Genomic DNA, 20336 nt, shown 5'->3' with positions numbered 1-20336 from the left:
GCCCATCCTTCCTCTCTTCCTCATCAAACTCATGGATTTGGGTGCCTACCGTACCTTCTTGCATGATCAAGTGTATTGACCATATATGACAGCTTGGAGTTTCCCAGGTTCTGAGCTGAGTAGGAAAGTCATGGGCCTGCCAGACCAGTTACAGGACCACAGAGGTTGTGAACTGACTGTTTTGCCTTCCCCCCTGGGAACTGGCAGTTCTGCTCTTGCTGCAAGCCACACAAATCCGAAGATCCACCAAGCAGCCAGAAGCTTGCCTGGCTCTGCCATTCCTGTTGTCATTTAGGCAGTGGTACTATATGTAAGCAAGCACCAAGCTAACTTTTTCAACTCTAGATTACTTTCTCGGTCTCAATGCAGTTACTTAGGAGGCATAAAGCCCAGGGCTTGGATACCACAGGGATGGTCTCAGAACCTGAATAGACTAGAACCCTGTGCACAATTGCCACTACAGCAGATGTCAAGCAATTGCCATGCAAGTCCTTCCGAAAGCAATCGCAGAGGGCTTTCCAACGAAGAGAGGAAAATAAAACGGCCAAGAGGAACAGAGGGAGACATTCATTGTATCGATTGTGTAAACTGTCACTGGAATGGCAATAAGCATTTTCGTTGCCATCCCAGGGAGTAATCCAGCCTGATAATTAGTACATGGGAGATAAGTGGAAAATCAGATGTCTGGTGAGGATGGTTCAAGCCTTCTCCTGACATTGATAATGTGCAGATACATAGATCACTGTCGGGGCAGCATGCCACTGCGAGCCTGTGTCTTTCTATTGCCTCATCAATCCATCATCCTCTTAGTTGCTGACACCTTGGCAGGCACTCACCGCCAGCTCTGCATTTGAATTGCAAGGAGCAAGCTCCACCAGGGAATACAGATTTTAGAATCTAAGATTCAAATTTGTTTAAGTATTGTGAACAGCAATTCCCTTGCAAGGCATCTTCATTGCCCTTTAGCCAAGGGGGAACAGTTGGGTCTTTGTTAGAAGTACAAATTGCTTCTTAATGCAAAGGATAAAGCAGAGCCCAGGCACCTCCTTAGAATTCCTCTTGGCACCTGGTAATGCTGCTGAATGTCAATTTTAATTTTTGAAATTTAAACCAAGGGCTTTGTGTCTAAGCTCCATCACATCAGAGGGAAGGGAGGAATAGTCAAAAAGGATTAAGAATCCAGTGGGGATTGAGGATCCATAGCAATTATACTTCATTTGGGTCTCAGACATTGGTTTAAATCATATTCTAGATGATACAATTGACAAGGCATTAGAGATTGGTAAGAGTATAACACATGTACCTGGTTATGAACTCTTCCTCCCTTCTCAGAAGGAGGGGTATTTTGAGGTGCAATGAGGGGAGGAACACTCTGTCTTACACCAGGGCTGCATTTCCCCCTTCTCCCCCAGTCATTAAAGAGGCAGTACCAAACAGGGGACAGAATAGCCTTTAAGAGCCTGATAATCTTTGTGCAACCTCAAACTGTTGCTGGAACAAATTCATACTAGCAGTGATTCCATTAGCTTCAGTGGAGTTAGAGCTGGGATGAAATAGATCACAATGGGAGCCTCAGAGACTGATTCTTCTCTCGCTTTAGTGTAAACTGGGAGTAAATCAATGGAAGTCCAGGGAACTCTGCTATATAAAATCATCATAAAGTAAGGGGAGAATCAGGCCCTGACACAATGGAATGTGAGTCAATAAAAGAAAGAGAGAGTGCCAAAAACTCAGCTGCTGCAGAACAACCTACTTCCCTTGGCTTCAAGAGAACAACCCCAGTTTACACCAGTTGAGCATCTGTCATGAGTCACACCCACAAGAAAGGCCACGATTGTATGTGAGATTCTATACGTGTGTTTAGTTTTCAATGGAGAATGTACAGTCACTCAGATGTAACAGGGAGAGAAGGAGAAGCAAAAAAGAGCTCACAAGAGATTTTTACATGGATTATGGGCCTGATCTAAAGCTCATGGAAGTCAGTGGAAAGATTGCCATTGACTTCAGTGGGGCTTGGATCTGCCTTATTTCCATGTATGTCTGAAATTTTGTGTGTATGTGTGTACGTACAATGGCGGTTCTCTCAAGCAGGGGTACATGTATCCCTGAGGGTACGTCAATGCATGGAGATATTTGCCTAGTTCTACTACAGGCTCATACAAAGCACTAGTGAAGTCAGTACAAACTAAAATTTCATACAGACAATTGCTTATTTATACTGTTCTGCATACTATATCAGCTGTTCTCAAACTGTGGGCAAGTTCATTTTAATGGGGTAGCTAGGGCCAGTGTTAGGTTTGCTGGGGCCCAGGGCAGAAAGCTGAAGCGAGTTTTTAAGTGAGGTGAAACTTGGGGCACACAAGACAAATCAGACTCCTGAAAGGGCTACAGTAGTCTGGAAAGGTTGAGAGCCACTGCTTTTCAATATGTGCTAAATAATTATGCTAAACAATCAGGTCCACTTGCATTTTGTCGTAAAGCTGGGAGTTCCTTTTCCCAGACCTGAAGAAGAGCTCTGTGTTGTTCGAAAGCTCATCTCTCTCACCATCAGAAGTTGGTCCAATAAAAGATATTACCTCAGCCACCATGTATCTCTTTAGAATATAAACACAATTCTTCCTTTAATGCTTTATTACATGGGTCAATCATACTATAAATAGACAATTTCATGCAATCATTGATATAGAGTCTGATCCAACTCATACTGAAGTCAATGGGAGCTTTTCCACTTACTTTAATGGGCTTTGGATTAGGCCCATAAACCATGTAAAATCTATTGTGAATGGATTCCATTCCCTTCAAAATGTGGAGGACAGTGTGTACTTTCTCCTTTTAAAACTACATAAAAGGTGAGACCTCCCCACCCCCTCTATTAACAATAACTAAGGCTGGAGTAGGGGCTCTCTTACTAACTTTCAATTCTGCTGCAGACCTGAAAGGTTAAAGTGCCCACAACTGCCCCCGCCCTTTGCAGCTTTTGAACAGACACACAGCGAGAAACCATTGTCTAAAAACATAATTTAATATGATTTTTTTGTTGGTGGTGGTTAGATTGTTTGCCAGACAGGAACAGAGACTTGACGTTCATTTCATCATCATTCACACACGTATTGCATTGCATGGAAAAGGAAAGAAGAAAGTTACACTTGACCCCATACAAACAAACAAACAAACCGCGTAAGAAGCACCAAGGCATGTTATAATTCAGTCCCACTCTTCAGATCAATCAGTCAATCAAGATGATAATAATAAAGCAAAAGGTGCCAAGACTGAGCAGTTCTAACTTAGTGTGAGTGACAGGTTTACCCTGGAATCTTTTATACACTCATGGAACCAAGGTGCTGGTCAGTTTCAAGCCGCTGATCTCGTTGTGTAACAAACACAAGGACAGAGACACACCTAGGGCTGGGGTGGGGGCTTGCTTGTTTTGTTTCCACCAATCAAATGTACAAATGGAGAACGACGCGAAACTGACCCGTAGAGACAGTGGCGGGGAGGTGGATACGATGCAATCGGCCACCCTTTTAATCGGGGTATAAAAGAAAGCCAGAGAAAGTGCTGTACTTATTGTTGTTGCCGCCGTGTGCTTTGCCTCCGTCCAGCTTGACGTATACCTCGTCCCCCGAGTCCAGGTGCAGCACGGCGCTGTTGCTGGCATAGTCGTAGTTCTGATCGGCGTCCTGCGCAATGGCACTGGCCCGCACCTGCGAACCAGCCAATCGGGGGGCGGGGGGGGGGGCTCAGGCGCTGCCCCCGCTCGCCCCCCACATCGCCCCCCTGCCCCCAAATCCTCCACACCTGCCTCTCTCCTTCCCCCTCTCGCTCGCACTCTTTCAAGCCCAGTTAACCCCTTCCCCTCTTTGCCCCTTTCCCTCTCTAGCCACCAATAGCCTCCTTGCCTCTTTGTACCAATTTCCCCTCTACCCCACCTCCTTCCCCCACTTCGCCTCTTTAACCCACCATCAGCCTTCGTCACCTTTTTTCCTCCTCCCCCCTGCCTCTCCTCATTTAAAACCCCCTCTCCTCCTTTCCCTCCTTCACCCCCTTTAGCCCCCAACTACTCTGTCCCTCTTCATCTTCCCTTTCCTCCGGGGCCCTTCTCCTTGACACATATTTATTTCCTCCTCCTCTTCCACTTCCCAGACCACCTCCCCCCCCCCACACTCACACACTTTCCTTTCACTCACTTCTGCACATTCACACACACACACACACACACACCCGGCAGGCACACCGAGAGCTCGCCTGGGCGCAGCCTGCCTGCCAGACAGGCCATTCACTAGGCAGCGTGCAGCTGGGAAAAGTTTCCTGCACGTCTCAATCTCATTCCCCCTTGTTCCAGGTAGCGGAGTTTCTAAAGTGTACGGTAACTGTCCCCCCCTTGTCACCTGGAGGATCCTGGAGGGTGGGGAGGGGCGGCCCTGCCCAGACTGACACAGAGGAAAATCAGAGCAGGAAAGAAAAGTCTGTTCTCAGAAGTGGAAAATCACTACATTTAAGGAAGGGAGGGGGTAATAAAAAGGTCTGGTCCCCTGTACCCCACATCCCAGAAGCCAGTGTGGAAGGCTCTCTGAAACTGTCCTGGAGCCAGTGGGAGGGACCCAGGGCAAGGAAAAGAGTCACACACACAAGAGGGAAGGATCCAGGGCAAGGAAAAGAGTCACACACATAAGAGGGAAGGATCCAGGAAGAGGGAATGCTAGAGCCAGGAGAGGCCACGAGATAGTGTGATGGGGCAATCTGTCAACATGCACTGAGCAGACAGCAGAGGTTCCCAAGCACACAGGAGGGGACAGAAATGCCGGGGCACAGGGAGGCAGGGACAGGATGGCAGTCTCACAGGTTTCTGCCCATATGGTGATGCCATCCCCTTAGGAGCACAGGGCACAGGATCGGGGCAGGGTGTCCTGCACTGGGAGGGTGGGAGCAGGGTCCTGGGCACAGAGAGGCTGGCTGCCCTTGAAAAAGTGGCACAGGAAAGGGGTATCCAACTCTCAGTACTTAGAAAGATCACACTCGGGAGGGCATTGCGGGCGCAATGGGGAGACAAGTAGTCCGGGAGTAAGAGGCCAGGGCACAAGAATGTTCCTAAGAGCTATAGGTACCCAGGTGGGGGGGTGAGGATCCAGGACCAGTGGGTCAGGGTGCTGGGGTCCAGGGCTCGGGAGGGAGGGTCCCAGGAACGGGGGGATGAGGGTGCTGGTGTTCCAGCCACAGGAGGGTGACGGACCCTGGCACAGACTGAGGTTCCCAGACACAGGATATGACTGTGCCAGTGTCCCAGGCATGAGGTGAGAGTCCAGGGCTCAGGCGCCGAGAGCCCCAGGCACGGTAGGGTCAGAGTCCTGGGAATAGGGGGTGTGAAGGTGCCATTGTCACAGGCATGGGGTGAGGGCCACGGGAACAGGGGTGAGGTTAGAGTCCCAGCACAGGGAGTGAAGTTCCTAGGCACACGGAGTGAAGGGCCTGGGCACAGGGGAGGAGGGTCCCAGCACAGGGGGAAGGGGAGGATCCTGGGCATACAAGGGGGCTGGTATCCCGTAGGGTGAGGAGCATGGGGGAGGTGAGGAGTATGCGGGGAGGGTCCCAACCCAACCCAAGGCAGAGGGTCCCAGGCACAGGGCTGAGAGTCCTGGGTGTGGAGGGGTAGGGGATGGGGCAGGGAGAGGTGAGGGTACCAGGAACATGGGGTTGCGGTGTTCTGGGCTCAGAGGGTGAGGGGCACAAGGGAGTGAGGGTCCAGAGCATGAGGTGGGAGGAATAAGGGTCCCAGCTCAGGGCTGAGGGTCCTGGTAAATGCTGAGGGTCCCGGCCCATGGCGTTGGGGTCGGGGACGGGGGGAGGTTCCACTAAAGGCGGAGGGTGCTGGCCCCAGGCGGGGGGGGGAGGATGAGGGTCCCAGTGTGGCGTGGGGAAGGGTCACAGGCACATGGGGTACTGATGTCCTGGGACTAGAGTACAAAGGGCACTGGAGTGAGGCCATAGATGCTGACCCTAGGGTGCTGCCCCACTCCCTGGCTTAAAGTAGTTTCCCTCAGATATAGGGTTTTTCCAGTTTGATTCAGGAGGGTCCCTGTAAAGGCAGAAGGTCCCAGGCAGAGGACAGGGCTGAAGGTCCCAACGCGGAGCGATGGAAAGGGGGGGTCCCGATCCAGGGCAGTGGAAGGAGGGATCCCGAGGGTCCTGGGCGGTGGAAGGGGCGTCCTGGCCTGGGACAGTGCAAGGGGGGCCCCGCCCGGTCTCGAGGGCCCCAGGGCCGTGGAAGGGGGGATCCCGGCCCGGAGCGGTGGAAGGAGGGATCCCGAGAGAGATCCTGGAGCGGTGGAAATGGGGGTCCCGGCCCAGGGCGGTGGAAGGAGGGATCCCGAGGGGTCCAGGGCGGTGGAAGTGAGGATCCCGGCTCGGGGTGGTGGAAGGGGGGTTCCCAGGGGCCCGGGCGATGGAAGGGGGGTCCCGGCCCGGGGCGGTGGAAGGAGGGATCCCGAGGGGCCCGGGGCACTGGAAGGGGGGTCGTGGCGCGGGGTGGTGGAAAGGGGGTTCCCAGGGACCCGGGCGATATAAGGGGGGGTCCCGGCCCGGGGCAGTGGAAGGAGGAATCCCGAGGGACCTGGGGCACTGCAAGGGGGGGGGTCCCGGCTCGGGGCGATGGAAGGGGGGGTCCCGGCCCGGGACAGTGGAAGGAGGAATCCCGAGGGACCCGAGGCAGTGGAAGGGGGGGTCCCGGCTCGGGGCGATGGAAGGGGGGGTCCCGGCCCGGGGCAGTGGAAGGAGGGATCCGGTCTCGGGGCGGTGGAAGGAGGGATCCCGAGGGGCCCGAGGCAGTGGAAGGGGGGGTCCCGGCTCGGGGCGATGGAAGGGGGGGGTCCCGGCCCGGGGCAGTGGAAGGAGGGATCCGGTCTCGGGGCGGTGGAAGGAGGGATCCCGAGGGGCCCGAGGCAGTGGAAGGGGGGGTCCCGGCTCGGGGCGATGGAAGGGGGGGTCCCGGCCCGGGGCAGTGGAAGGAGGGATCCCGTCTGGGGGCGGTGGAAGGAGGGATCCCGAGGGGCCCGGGGTGGTGGAAAGGGGGTCCCCAAGGGCCCGGGCGATGGAGGGGGAGTCCCGGCCCGAGGTGGGGGGGGGGAATCCGGGCCAGCCCCCAGGACACACCTGGCCGTTCTTGCAGAGATCCGCCCACATGCTGGTGCCGTCCCCGCCGCGCATGAGGATGTGGTAGGTGAAGAAGTAGATGCCCCGCACCTGGCAGCTGAACTTGCCCGTGGCCGGCTCGTAGTGGTTGCCCAGGTTGGTCACCACGTCGTCGAACTTGAGCACCTCGTAGCCCTCGTGGGGGCTCTTCAGCCCCACGTAGAAGGCGATCCGGGGGCCGCTGAAGGCCGCGCTCAGCGCCCCGCTCACCTCCCCGGCGGCGCCCGCCCCGGGGGCCCCGGCCCCGGCCACCGCCAGCCCCGGCAGCCCCGGCTTGCCCGAGTCTCCCCGCTCTCCGGGCGGCCCTCTGGGGCCGGGGGGCCCCGGCTCCCCTGGCGGGCCCCGGGGCCCCGGCTTGCCCGGCCGGCCGGGCTCCCCCTTGGGTCCCGGGAGGAAGGGCGGCGGGGGGTTGGCGCCCAGGTCCTGCAGCGCCTCCACGGCGGCCGTGCTGCTGGGGCCGCCGGCCCGGGCGCCGGCGCCGCTATAGGGGTCGCAGATCATGCGGCAGGTGCCCATCATCTCGTAGTGCGCCGCGCTCTCGGGGGCCGCCTGCAGCAGCAGCGGGACGGCGATGAGCAGCGCGACTCCCATGGCGAGGGCCAGCCCGGCCGCGGCCAGCAGCCGCTTCCTCCTCTGCCAGAGCCGGGCAGCGAGCGCGACCAGCTCCTCCTTGCTGGGCGAGGTAATGGTGACTCAGTGGCGAAGCCTCCCTGCGGGGAGGGCAGAGAAGCGGATCAGCCCCCGGCCTGGGGCAAAGCGGCTGCGGGCTCCCCCCCCCCCCAGCTCCCCTCTAGCGGGGCGCCCGGGCCAGCCTCAGCCTCACTCGGCCTCCGCTTCCCCAGGCTGCCGCCGCGCCTCTTGGCATCGCCCGGCCGGAGCCTGCTGCGGGTCACCCGCCAGCCCGCCCCGGGCTCTCCCGCTGGACGGGGCCACCCAGCCTTGCACTGAGCGAGCCCACCCCGGGCAGGCAGAGTGGGGGGGTCACTAGCTCCCATTCCCCTCCCTCCTATGCCCCCCCAGCAGCCTCAGCCCTCGGGGATCCCCCTCCCAGCGGGCAGTGCCAGGCGCCAGCTGTAACTCACGAGCGAGCGGAGCGGCGGAGCAGCTCCCAGGGCACAGGCGAACAGGTCGGGTAACTTTCCCCCAAGTGCTCAGCTCAGCCCGGCCGGGAACAAGGGCCCCCCGGGCCCGCTCAGCCGGCAGCCAGCATCGCCACGAGCCCCCCAGCTGGTCTGCACCGGGAGGTTTTATCCGCTCCGGCGCGGTCCCCAGGAAGGGACGGGGAGAGGCTTTTCAAGCCGGCGACTCCATCCTCCCTGCCGAATGAGCAGCGGGCGACGATCCACGGCGGGGATGGGAAGCCACCTTACACAAGAAGCCTGCCCGCTGCGTGGTGATGCTCACACCTGCTTGCTGAGCCCATAATGTCCCGGCCAAGGTGACTTGCGCTCAGTGTTTGCTACGCTGTGATTTCTCTCCCCGTCGAGACAGAGTCGAGCTGCTGAGTTCAGAATGAAAGACTGAAATCAATGAAAAAAGAAAAGGGAGTACTTGTGGCACCTTAGAGACTAACAAATTTTGTTAGTGCTCCTTTTCTTTTTGCGAATGCAGACTAACACGGCTGCTACTCTGAAACGTGAAATCAATGATACTCTCTAGTGGTGAAGTCGGGCTCCCCTTAGACTAAATCCTGTGTTCGCTTGGATATGAACTGGATCATTGAATAGGGCTTTTTCCGTCATTAACTTAAACTACGATCTTACATTCAATACCTTTATGCATCCCAGTGATCTCTTTCCTTTTCTTTCCTTTGCGGCTATTGACCAGGATTTTAGAGTTTTCTATGACAGGTTTCAGAGTAGCAGCCGTGTTAGTCTGTATTCGCAAAAAGAAAAGGAGTACCCGTGGCACCTTAGAGACTAACAAATGTTTTCCCCAGATCTTTCTAATGTTTTGTTAGCCATTCTCCCCCACATCACAGCCCTAGAATCCTCCTCACTACCAGAATTAAGTATCTGGAACTCAGTATATTCAGCAGCTAATAAAATATGATAAATTTGGTATGACAAAGTGTTCAAACTGCCTGCTGAATGCCGATTCAAAACTGTTGACATTCATAGGAGATATAACACTATTTCTATTCACAAAATATCAAAGACAATGGTACTGATTATTTTCTACTTAACAGAGCTACTAGAAACGGTTGAGCTATTACGTTAACTACTCTCATTCCCCACAACTTCTAGGTACCTGGTTCTGTTCTCACACAGATTTTGTCTTCCAGAGTTACTTCTTTTTTTAACCATGTGAGATCAGAAACAGCCCTAATATGTATATTTGATTTTGCCCAGCAGGAAAACAAAAAAATATAAAACTCAAACACTGGCCTTGATTCTGACCTTATTTACACTGGTGTAAAACAGGTGTAACTCCAGTCAATGGATTTACAATGATGGAGGATCAGAATAAGGTGTAACATTATTTATATATTTCCTTTGAGAGATGAAGGACCAGAACTCCAGTTAGGCTCAATCAGCACTGACTTCAAGGGAGGTATATCAATTTACATCCTCTGAGGATCTTGCCCATAATTTGAATTGATGAAATTTTCAAATATATTCCATTTTTTTTAAAATTCCAACTAAACACATAATTATATCCACAGAACAAAAGATATTAAGTCATGGCTGTAACTGCATTTTACCCCATTCATTTGTCAAACTTGAAAAACAAATCATTTGGTTTTATAAAGAGTTGCTATAAAAAAGACAATATTAATGGATCCACCAAAACAATGCTCCAGTCCAGAAGATAAGACTAAAGACCTGTTCACATTAAAGGAAATTCACTATAGTAATTACATTGGAGTGAACAGCTGTTGGATGCACCATACAGGTCAGTGCAGTGGCTCTCAGCCTTTCCAGACTTCTGTATCCCTTTCAGGAGTCTGATTTCTCTTGAGTACCCCCAAGTCTCATCTCTCTTAAAAACTACTTGCTTACAAAATCAGACATAAAAATACAAAACTGTCACAGCACACTATTATAGAAAAATCGCTTACTTTCTCATTTTTACCATATAATTATAATATAAATCAATTAGAATATAAATATCGTACTTACATTTCCGTGTATAGTATATAGCACAGTATAAACAAGTCATTGTATGAACTTTTAGTTTGTACTGACTTTGCTAGTGCTTTTTATGTAGCCTGTTTTAAAACTAAGCAAATACCTAGATGTGTTGATGTGCCCCCTGGAAGACCTCTGTGTATCCTCAGGGGTATGCATGCATCTGGTTGAGAACCACTGGATCAATGCAATGTGGAGTTCACTGAGCTTAATTCAGCAACAATACATTTACATTAAGGGTTTGCCCCAGTGTAACTATACTGATGTAGCTACCCCCATATCAATTTCCTTAAGGGTCTAAAAGGTGACAGAAGTGCCCAGTGAAGAAACAAATGACACAGAGACGATTTTATGGTAAATATGGTAGTAATTTCCCAAATTACGATTTCAATGAAGAAGGGCATCAGGGAAGATGCCTAAATTGGCCCAATGCCTATCACCTGGGTCATCCCCCTTTCTACAAATTGCCATTATTTCCTTTTGCTTTTCTTCCTAAATGACAGTGTTGTCCTGAGAGCTCTTGCATCATTAAAAGTCTATGGGGCTCTTGCCTCTGGGCAATAAGTTATAATGCTATCCACGTATCTAATAAGAAAAGGAGTACTTGTGGCACCTTAGAGACAAACCAATTTATTAGAGCATAAGCTTTCGTGAGCTACAGCTCACTTCATCAGATGCATCGGATGCTGTAGCTCACGAAAGCTTATGCGCTAATAAATTTGTTAGTCTCTAAGGTGTCACAAGTACTCCTTTTCTTTTTGCGAATACAGACTAACACGGCTGCTACTCTGAAACCTGTCACGTATCTAATGTAAGTCTGTTGGGCACCCATCCTGCAGCTGGAAGAGAAAATAAGGGGATTGTTTTATTGTTACACAGATTTCCTAAGGGCTAGATTTCAGCCTGTCCCAATTTCTTGGTGCTGAAAAAAATCAATTTGCTTTGGTTTCAGCACAGTTAAGGGCAGACTCTTTTGTTCTGAAAGAATAGTAAAACTTGTAGGTCAAAGGAAGCGAGTCATTTAGGGCTTAAAGTCAATAGCCCTTAGGCATCATGTGCAAATGATGGCATGTACACTTATTACAGTTGCCCCCAAAAGAACTCAGAGTCCTTTTAGGAGTTTTTATTGCAATTTAAAGAGAGGGCGAATTAAGACCTTTCAAACTGGAATGCATATGCTTATGGCCCAGATTCTTATCCCCATTACACCGGTAGGAATCCTGAATAAACCTAGTGTCTTCACTGGAGTTACTCTGGATTTATAGTGCTATATCCGAGATCAGTATTGGGGCCCTTGCCCTCAGAGTATCCCCTTATCTCTCCACATCTCAGTATGTAAAGCTGCCAGGGATATAGGTTAACAGAAAACCTGTAAAAAAATTGTACAGATAATTAAAGAGGGACACAAAATTACAGGAACCAGGTCCATTATCTAGGAATGTGCAGAAAAACATTTTAAGAAAGGAGATCACCAAGTTCATCTAGGTCCTTTCCCCTCCTTTGAGTTAATAGTTGTATCCCACAATATTATTTTAACTCCACATACTGGTCTGAAGCCTGGTAAAATCTATTTCCAATAGTTGTTCCAATTGCTGTCCCAGTAGTTTATCCAAATATTAAGTAACTAAATACATTCTGCTTAAATTGCTTTGCTGATCAGCCCTTCCTAAGCTTCAGTTAATTTCTCCTTTGTTTTGGTATTTGTCACTAGCTCAGATCCCCTTGTATATATGAATCCTCTGTATTCCCTTCAGCGTTGTGTATACCTTGCTAAAATGGCACTTTAATCTCCTGTTTTCCAAACACTGCAGCTACACAGTAACTTTTCGAACCCTTCCTGAATAATTAAGTTCCTGTATCATTTGGGCTGTCCTCTCTATTTGCATCATATCATTTTTATAATAAGGTGACCAGGACTGTGAACAATATTCCAAATATGGCCTCACTTAGTCCCTTATACAATGCTAGGATAATTTTCTATGACAAGGGATCAATTATTTCCACAAGTCAACAAGGACAGAGCAAGTAGGAACAGGCTTACAGCTATATCAGGGAAAAAGCTAGGTGAACTGTTAGCAAAATGTTTATAAAGGACAGTTAAGCAATCAAAGAAGCAGACAAGACGGGTGGCAGACATGCCGATAGTTAGATTAGACACCCTTCTGCCAGGGATTTTTAATTAATAGTTTCATTCTTCTTTTATGATGCACGGAGATGGGCTAAATTACCCACCAGAAGTTCCTTCCAAACCAAATTGTTCTAAGATCAGCATAGTGTCAGTTTAAGGTCTGATATATTTAACACAGGGGGGTTAAATCCTGCACTTTATGGGATGTGGCCTGGGTGATTTAATACATCTTTTGCATGTAACTACCACTGTGATCCTGTCAGATTCTGCCATGGGTAAATTGAGTAGTAGCTTATTCTGGGAGTAGCCCCATTGCAGCCAATGAGACCAGTCATGGAGTAAGTTACTACTTATTGTGAGTAAAGGTGATTCTGTCCTGATACATTTACATATGCCAATGATTTGTTTGCTTTTCTTTCTTTTACTGCAATAGAGAAATGTTTTGGACAATATTTACCCACCAATCTTCCTAGCGCTTCATTTGCCCCTCACCCCCATTCCAGCCCTAGATCCTTCTCGCTACTAGAATTAACTATCTGGAACTCAATATATTCAGCAGCTAGTAAAATGATACATTTAGTCCCTATCTTAAAGTGTTCAAATTTCTTGCTGAATGCTGATTCAAATCTGCTCTGATTATTTTTGCTTAATTAAGGTACCAGAAACAGTTGGGCTATTAAATTTAATTAACTCATTACTAACAAATCCTATGCACCTAGTTCTGATCTCATTCACACAGGTTTACTGACACCATTGGCTTAATAGAGTCATTTCCAATTTACACCACTATGTAAACCCAACAGGGACATGTGGCTTTGCACAGTAGGAAAGGCATAGGTTTTCATTAAACAGTACAAACAGCCTCATGATTCGCATCTTACTGTCTGCAGGGCAGACCTGGAATAACTGGGGTGATACTGGCTTAAAGGCAGTGTGTGAGGTCAGAATCAGGCCCACTGTTTTTAAACATAATTTCTATTACAGATCTAATTTGAAATGAAAATATTTTTACATATATTCCAAACATCTGAGTTATTATAGTTACAATTGCACACATTATTGTATTTACAAACAAATGTTAGCTACCACAACTATTCTCTACCACATTCATTTGCCGTATTTAAAAGACAAAAGGCCAGAGTCCTTTAAAGGGATCCCTCCCCCTGTAGGGCATGTTTGGGGAGTTAAAAGTACAGAAGGGAGCCGTGCCTGGTGCTGCATGTCTTGATGAGGGCAGTGGGCATAACATAGTCATAACCTTTAGGAGCTCCATTGACTTCAATTGGGGAATGCTGGACTTACAGTGAAAAGGTATATTAGAAGACAGGTGAAATGATTTATCATCACAGAGACAGCAGCTATTCAGAAAAACTAAACAAACTCAGCCTACATTCTATTAAACCAATGAGAGTTTTGCCATGGCCTTTAATCAGAGCAGGACTGGACCCTTTGAGGTTACTTCATCAATGTCTATAATGTATATCAATGTACACAAAACTCTAAAGAGAACAGATATTACAAAATTGTTAAAGCTTGTGCCAAATGAAATAACCACAGGGCATGAAATACAGCTTAAGAGCAGTCAGGCCCTAAAGGAATGTAGATAGAATTTCTTTACATAGACACTAGTTGTTAATAATTGATCTAAAATGTTTCACATGGGAAAAAGAACAGTTCAGCTACCGACGCTGCCCCAGATCCTCAGCTGCTGCAGGTGAAACACGCTCAGAACGACTTAGCTCTCACAGGCACAGCTCGGGGTAAGGGGAAAGTGTGCAAACGTGGCTTTAAGTCACTTCTTTGGTCCTCTGAGCCTAGGGGTGTCCTGGCATTGGCTGGATCCCTGGCATAAATTTACTCTGGATGCCCACAGACCCACAGGATTGTAAGGGATCCCTGGCCATGCCTCCTAAACTGGTAACTGGGGGGAAGTGAAGGAGCTGCTATAGCAGCTCTATGCTTCCTGGGAAATTTTCATATGCAAAAGGAATCTTTAGTGCCCAGTTTCAATGCTTTAGTGCCACTAGAGTGGTACAAAGCTGCCTTAATAGAGGGCAGGATCTGGGCCATGATCGCTGTGGCAACCTCTGCCTTAGAGAAGGTTTGGTGCTTAAATGGTAAATTAAAGCAAGACGCAGGACAAAATTCTGCAGTTGTTAAAAGGCAAGATTGAAGAATTTGGGCCACAGTAAGGGTCCTCTTTCCCAATTCAGTGCTTCAACGACTGCATTTATAAACCATTGGAGGGGAACCAGGTTAGCGCTATATTTGTCTTGTTCAATTTGCTTATTTAAACCACCACCCCTTTTCTAATGTGTCTGTTGGACTAGCTCTGAAAAGCTTATATGATTGAATAACTGTTTTTCTAACTGGGGAGGGGAGAGTTTGCTACAAAAATGGTCCAAGTTAACACAACTGCATTTATGGAAAAGATAACAGTGATTTCAAATGAACGAGTAACCATCTAAAAGTCTGAGCTCACTTTCACTATAAGACAAAAACCCTAGCTACTAAATTACATAGCACAATAGTTGGTTTTGAGCTAAAGGAATTTTCAGGCATGGAGATAAAGTAGGCCTCTCCTATTACCATCAAAATAAACTAGATATATATTTGGCCATAGTGTGGTTGGCCTTGTGTATATGTGTGTGCTAGAAAACCCATGACAGAAACTGCAAATTGGCAACCTTTCTTCCAATCCCTCTGAAATGTCCTTGAGAACCCACTTCTCAGGATCATCAGAAAGCAGTCCTGGGATGTGGTTTTGGGGTCAAGACACATAACCAGTGTTCACATTTATTCACATCCCACCCCCCACCCCCCGGGTTTAATCAACCTCCTACTCACAATTCCTTGGCAGATTCTTTCTGCTATGCATAGGGATACATTGCCGCAGGGGGATGCAGTGCATAAATGGCTGGTTTTAGCCAGAATTCAAGCATACATAATAACTCTTTCTATAGTGTATATCTGCTTCCATCTGGGAGTCCTCTACACCTGTGTTCATGTGCCAACCAGAATTTGTCCTCCTGAATCTCGCAAAGTTATTTAAAAAAAAACATCAAATCTGCAGGGGTGACAGATGGCTGTATCTGGACCTCTGATGTACTATTTTCTGTTACATTGCTGAACTTTACCTAACTTTTATGTGAATAAATGTTCTCCTGATTATCATTAAACATACAGCACCATAGTTGTGCATGGTACTTGACAAATAAAAGACTTGGTCCTGTCCCAGAGAAATAGTGTTCTGGAAAAAAAACAGTTCACCAGAGTGTGGGGTGCTGAGAAACCTGTCTATACATAACCCAGGACAGATGTTTATTGGGTGGAACAGAAGCAGTAGTACCTTTATATCAGAGCCTTGCAACCCGATGGAACCTGACTACAAGTGTCCAGTTAGGGTCAGATATGAAAAGGCCTCAACTCACTCAACTCAACTCAGACAGGAGCCAGTCATGGGGCCCTGGACGCGATGGCAGGGCTGGGATTATTTCCATGGGCTGGTGGCAGCAGTGCCACCAAGTGAGGGAGCGCTGAGCTTACACCAGCTGTTTCCCACCTTGAGACATACACATGATGCAGCCAGATGGGATCCTGCTCCAGACATTCCTTGCCCATACCCTATCTTGTGCTCCGGGTCGGGAGTACTTCATGGTGCTGTGCAAAAGGTGCCCTCACTGCAGTACTTCAGGAAATCAAAGAAGATGATTGGGGGGCTCTGCATTTGGGTACTGACCCTGGGCCGGGGCTCCCACCCACCCTTTGCCCACACCCAGAGTCTGGTGGAAGGTGGCAGCGAACGGGAGGAGGAGGATGGCTGCCCCGTGCCTGCACCACAATGGAGCTGTCCTGACACCTGACTGCCCCAGCTATACACTGAAATTCCAGGGGGCTGTGGCCCTGCTGGGGTTGCTGCGGGGTGGGGAGAGGGTGCGGGCAGGTTTGTGACTGGCAGAAGCACATAGGTCTGTTTGCAATGCTCCATGGTGCTCCACAGGCCCCAGCTCCTGCCACTTCTTGTAATCCAACAAGACCCAACTACAAGTGTCATGGTCAGTCAGGTATGAAAACGACCCAACAGCTGGGCTCAGATCGGGTTCAGGGCAGCTGTGCTCTAGTTGGGTTCAGGCTGGGCTTTAAAATTAGGGACGAGCAGACCTCTGCTCTATAGGCAAGCTTCACCAAAAGACTGTCAGAACAGATGCCCGTATTGGTAAAAATAACTTCCAATCCCTATTAATAAAGGATGGGTAAGTGCACAGTAATATTCTTTTGGGCCACATGTTCATGTCCCTTGGCCTCGTTTCAAGGCTCTAGCCAAAGGTTGGGTCAGGTGACCAAGCATCACCTAACAGCTCCCCAGAGACATGGCAGAGGGAGCCAGTCAAGACAGAGAAAGGAGACTCCGAGTCAGGGGAACGAGCCAGGAGGGGCCTCTCTGCACCAGCCAGGTAGGGAGCAGGAGCAGAAGCCTCAGCTTGGAAAGGTGTTCAGGAAAGGTCAGGCAGGAAGCCTGGATTTGAGTGGGCTGTACAGGACTGCGAAAGCCCAATTGGAAGGAACAGATCACCTGGGAGAAGAGGGCTGGAAGACTTGTATGGAGTTGAGCTGAACTGTTCATTTTTTTATGTTCCAGTAAACAGCCCCATCAAAGGGGAATCTTAATTACAACGTATAAAATAGGTGTACTTTATGGTACTGACACAGGGGAAACTGAGGCACAGAGTCACATTAAGCCAATCCTAGCACAGGTGCATTGAATATAATCAGATGGTCCAGATAACATGCACTCCCCACTTTTCACCCGGCTATCCAGGGAATTATCTAACAAACTTATTGGATCACTGCCAATTATTTTTGAAAAATCATGGCTTGCAAGGGAGAGAAATGGATGGAAGCTTTAAACTGATAGAAAAAATGCAGGTTCCAGTGTAAAGCAGAAAAAGACACACGTGTAGTAGCCACCTCTTGTTGCATGCATGTAATGCTAGTCAAGAGACAAACATACCTCTAAGTGTTCACAGATCACAGGAGAGGGAGCTCCTTCTTCAATCTGCCCTAAGGGTCTTGTTCAATACATGACCCCTGATTTTAATCCCCTTAGCTTGCACCTAATTGCATGATGTACCTGTGATTGATTAATCCATAATTTGTTACTTATTTATTAAATTATTGTGTATTTAATAAATAATTAACACACTGTTACTCTTCCAAAAATAGATAGCCACAGATGAGAAGCTAAACAATATAAAACTAAATTAAAAGCATGACAAAGACCTGCACTTAGTAACTCCATAAACTCTCTCTCATAACCCTCCCCCTCCCTTCCCATTCCTTGTCACTGTATCTTGTTAAAAATGCAGTATATAAGCTCTTCAGGGAATGTAAACATGTTTTTTTAAATCTCTTCTGCACAGCACCTAGCCCACTTTTGGAAGTGGTATAAACATAAAAATTGCAATTTAGACCCTAATCCTGCAATGAGCATCTGATGGGCAGCCCCCTGTACCTGCGTTTAGCCCTATGGACTTCCGTTGTAGGAGCATGTCTATGGGGTGGTACAAGGGGGTAGAACTAGGAGAGGGTGGGTGAGATTCTGTGGCCTGCGCTGTGCAGGAGGTCGGACTAGATGATCAGAATGGTCCCTTCTGACCTTAGTATCTATGAATCTATGAAATTAAGGAAGGAAGGGAAGGAAAGGAAAGTTTTGGCTAAATAATATCAGGGAAAACTTCCTGGCAGTGAGATTTTTCAGGCTGGGGAATGGATTCTCAAGGGAAACAAAAAGAAAAGCAGTACTTGTGGCACCTTAGAGACTAACAAATTTATTAGAGCATAAGCTTTCGTGAGCTACAGCTCACTTCATCGGATGCATTGGATGGGAAACAGTGGAAGCCCCATTGCTGTGGAGATTTAAACTATGCTGAGCAAAGCGCTAGAGAGTTTACTGCAGGGATCAATCCCACCCTGGCATGAAGATAGACCTAACAAGTCTTTTCTATTTCTTTCTTCTAGAATTCTTATAAGCGAGATTGATACTGACAGCAGCCAGGTGGCGTGTCTGTGACTTAGCCTTCACCTCACCGCTTACAGTGTAAAGAGCAGCAGAGTCATGGGATGAAAAAGTGAAAGGAAGATGAGAGGCAGGTCAGTGTTCCCCTCCAGCAATCCCTGACCAGATGCATAGAGCCAGTTGCAGAGCACAGGAATAAGGGGCTGGTAAAGACAACAAACATAAGGAATGGCTGGTCACTTCACTCTGTGTGCAGCAGAGTAGCAACGCATCACCCTTGCTTTAAATACTATTCTGTTGTGCCAGCATTTTGGAAGTTTGGAAGTAATTACTGATGTAAGACATGGCCCCAGGTGAGCAACCTTCAAAGGCTGCCTATCAGAGCAGAGAATGGCCATCGCTGGAGGTAGCACTGCGTGCTGCTCATATCTTTCAATGTATTCATTGTGAGGAGCTGTGGTTGAAGAAATAACTGGTAACACAAGTGGGGTTTGCAGACTAGGGGAAAACAGCCAAACAACGTGATTTGATCCTGTTATCCAAGTGTGGGCCTGATCCTAAGCTCACTGAAAACAACAGAAGTCTTTCCATTGACTTCAGCGGACTTTGGATCAGGCCCCATCAGATTTGCAGTGGTCCGGAAGATGAGTGCAGGAGATGTAACATTTCAAACCCCGAGATGTACACATTAAACCAGCAGTTTTCAGTCTTGTTTCATTTGTGGACCCCTAAAAAGTTTCAAATGGAGGTGCAGACCCCTTTGGAAATCTTAGACATAGCCTGCAGACTCCCAGGGATCTGCAGACCACATTAAACTGGAGGTTTCTGAAAAGGTGGCTGGTAAGAATAGAGGTTGGCCTTGAAATTTGCAAACAGATAATTCTGAAATAATCTGGAAGCCAAAATTAATTGAGAATTTGAGCTTGATTCATCACTGCTTTATTTCAACTTTACACCAGTGTGATTCCATTGAAATCAATGGAGTGGCACTGGTGTAAAACTGGAGCAGACGTGGTGAACTAAAGCCTCCTATTTAAAACAATGGTTAGAAATTGCAACATTATATATATCTTTAAAAATACCCAATCTGCCTCCCTCCTTACTCCTTAGTAAGTAGTACTTAAACATATGTATGTAAGTCTTCAAAATAGGATGTAAGAAGTGAACATGACTTGCACTGTCTTTACAGAGAGGCGAATTTTACCCTAAATTAGTAGTTCTCCTATGTGTCCTATGTTCATGTCCCTGGTAAATATACAGATATAAACTAGGGGCATCATCTGTAGCCAGGACTCAGGACTAAAGCCTCCAATATTGAATAGATAAGCTCAAACATTTCTTTTCTCCATACTTAGGCAAAAGCTAACTTCCTCATTTTTGGTTCCTGCCTCTGTCACAGTATTTACAATAATGATGTGTTTTTAAAAAGCAGCTTCTCTCCCCTCCACCAAAAGACATTTCATCCAAGGGGAGATGACCAAAAATCTCACTAGATTGTTGACTGTCTTATCACATAAACAAGTATAGCTCCTTTTTCCAGGTTGTCATCTATCAAAACTTTCTGAGTATAATATTAAATCCCCCACATCCAATTCATGTTGGACAGAAAAGACATTGTCACAGGATCTTGACGACATTCTTTCATTATTATGATGATCTTTATTATTTACTTGAATTAATGTAGCACCTAGCATCCCACACTTAGATTGCAGCCTCATTGTGCTAGTCACTGTACATAGTAAAGAGACAGTCCCTGCCTCGAAGACCTAATAATCTAAATAGTCCAAATTTTTCCTCTAATGAAATACCAACTCCCACGGGACTAGATTCAATACCAGCCATCCGGAAAAGGCAAAGTATTCACTGGAAAAGCTTT

General features: G+C 48.1%; 1 protein-coding gene across 4 annotated transcripts; it reads right to left on the bottom strand.

Moving 5' to 3' along the window:
* Positions 1 to 3003: 3003 nt before the first annotated feature.
* C1QL2 (complement C1q like 2) lies at positions 3004 to 14206 on the bottom strand. 4 transcript variants are annotated; one of them, XM_043505001.1, is made up of 4 exons: positions 14103 to 14206; positions 8268 to 8686; positions 7147 to 7895; positions 3004 to 3704 (listed from the first exon to the last, which is right to left on the bottom strand). In XM_043505001.1, the coding sequence occupies exons 3-4, from the start codon at positions 7774 to 7776 to the stop codon at positions 3525 to 3527; spliced, it is 810 nt and encodes a 269-aa protein (XP_043360936.1). In that variant the 5' UTR covers positions 7777 to 7895; positions 8268 to 8686; positions 14103 to 14206; the 3' UTR covers positions 3004 to 3524. The 4 variants fall into 4 exon arrangements, with proteins under 4 accessions (XP_043360936.1, XP_043360938.1, XP_043360937.1 ...); XM_043505003.1 differs by having other exon boundaries at positions 8592 to 8686; XM_043505002.1 differs by having other exon boundaries at positions 8268 to 8683.
* Positions 14207 to 20336: the final 6130 nt, after the last annotated feature.

Source organism: Dermochelys coriacea, chromosome 11 (assembly GCF_009764565.3).
Source record: "Dermochelys coriacea isolate rDerCor1 chromosome 11, rDerCor1.pri.v4, whole genome shotgun sequence".
In the NCBI taxonomy this organism is placed as follows: domain Eukaryota; kingdom Metazoa; phylum Chordata; order Testudines; family Dermochelyidae; genus Dermochelys; species Dermochelys coriacea.
This window is presented reverse-complemented; position numbering and strand designations above follow the sequence as displayed.

Bases quoted from the DNA above. Each gene is read 5' to 3' on its own strand.
- C1QL2 (XM_043505001.1), bottom strand. From the start codon at position 7,776: ATGGGAGTCGCGCTGCTCATCGCCGTCCCGCTGCTGCTGCAGGCGGCC. The intron at 3,705-7,146 runs GTGTGTCCTGGG...GCTGGTTCGCAG, and splicing joins ATCTCTGCAAGAACGGCCAG to GTGCGGGCCAGTGCCATTGC.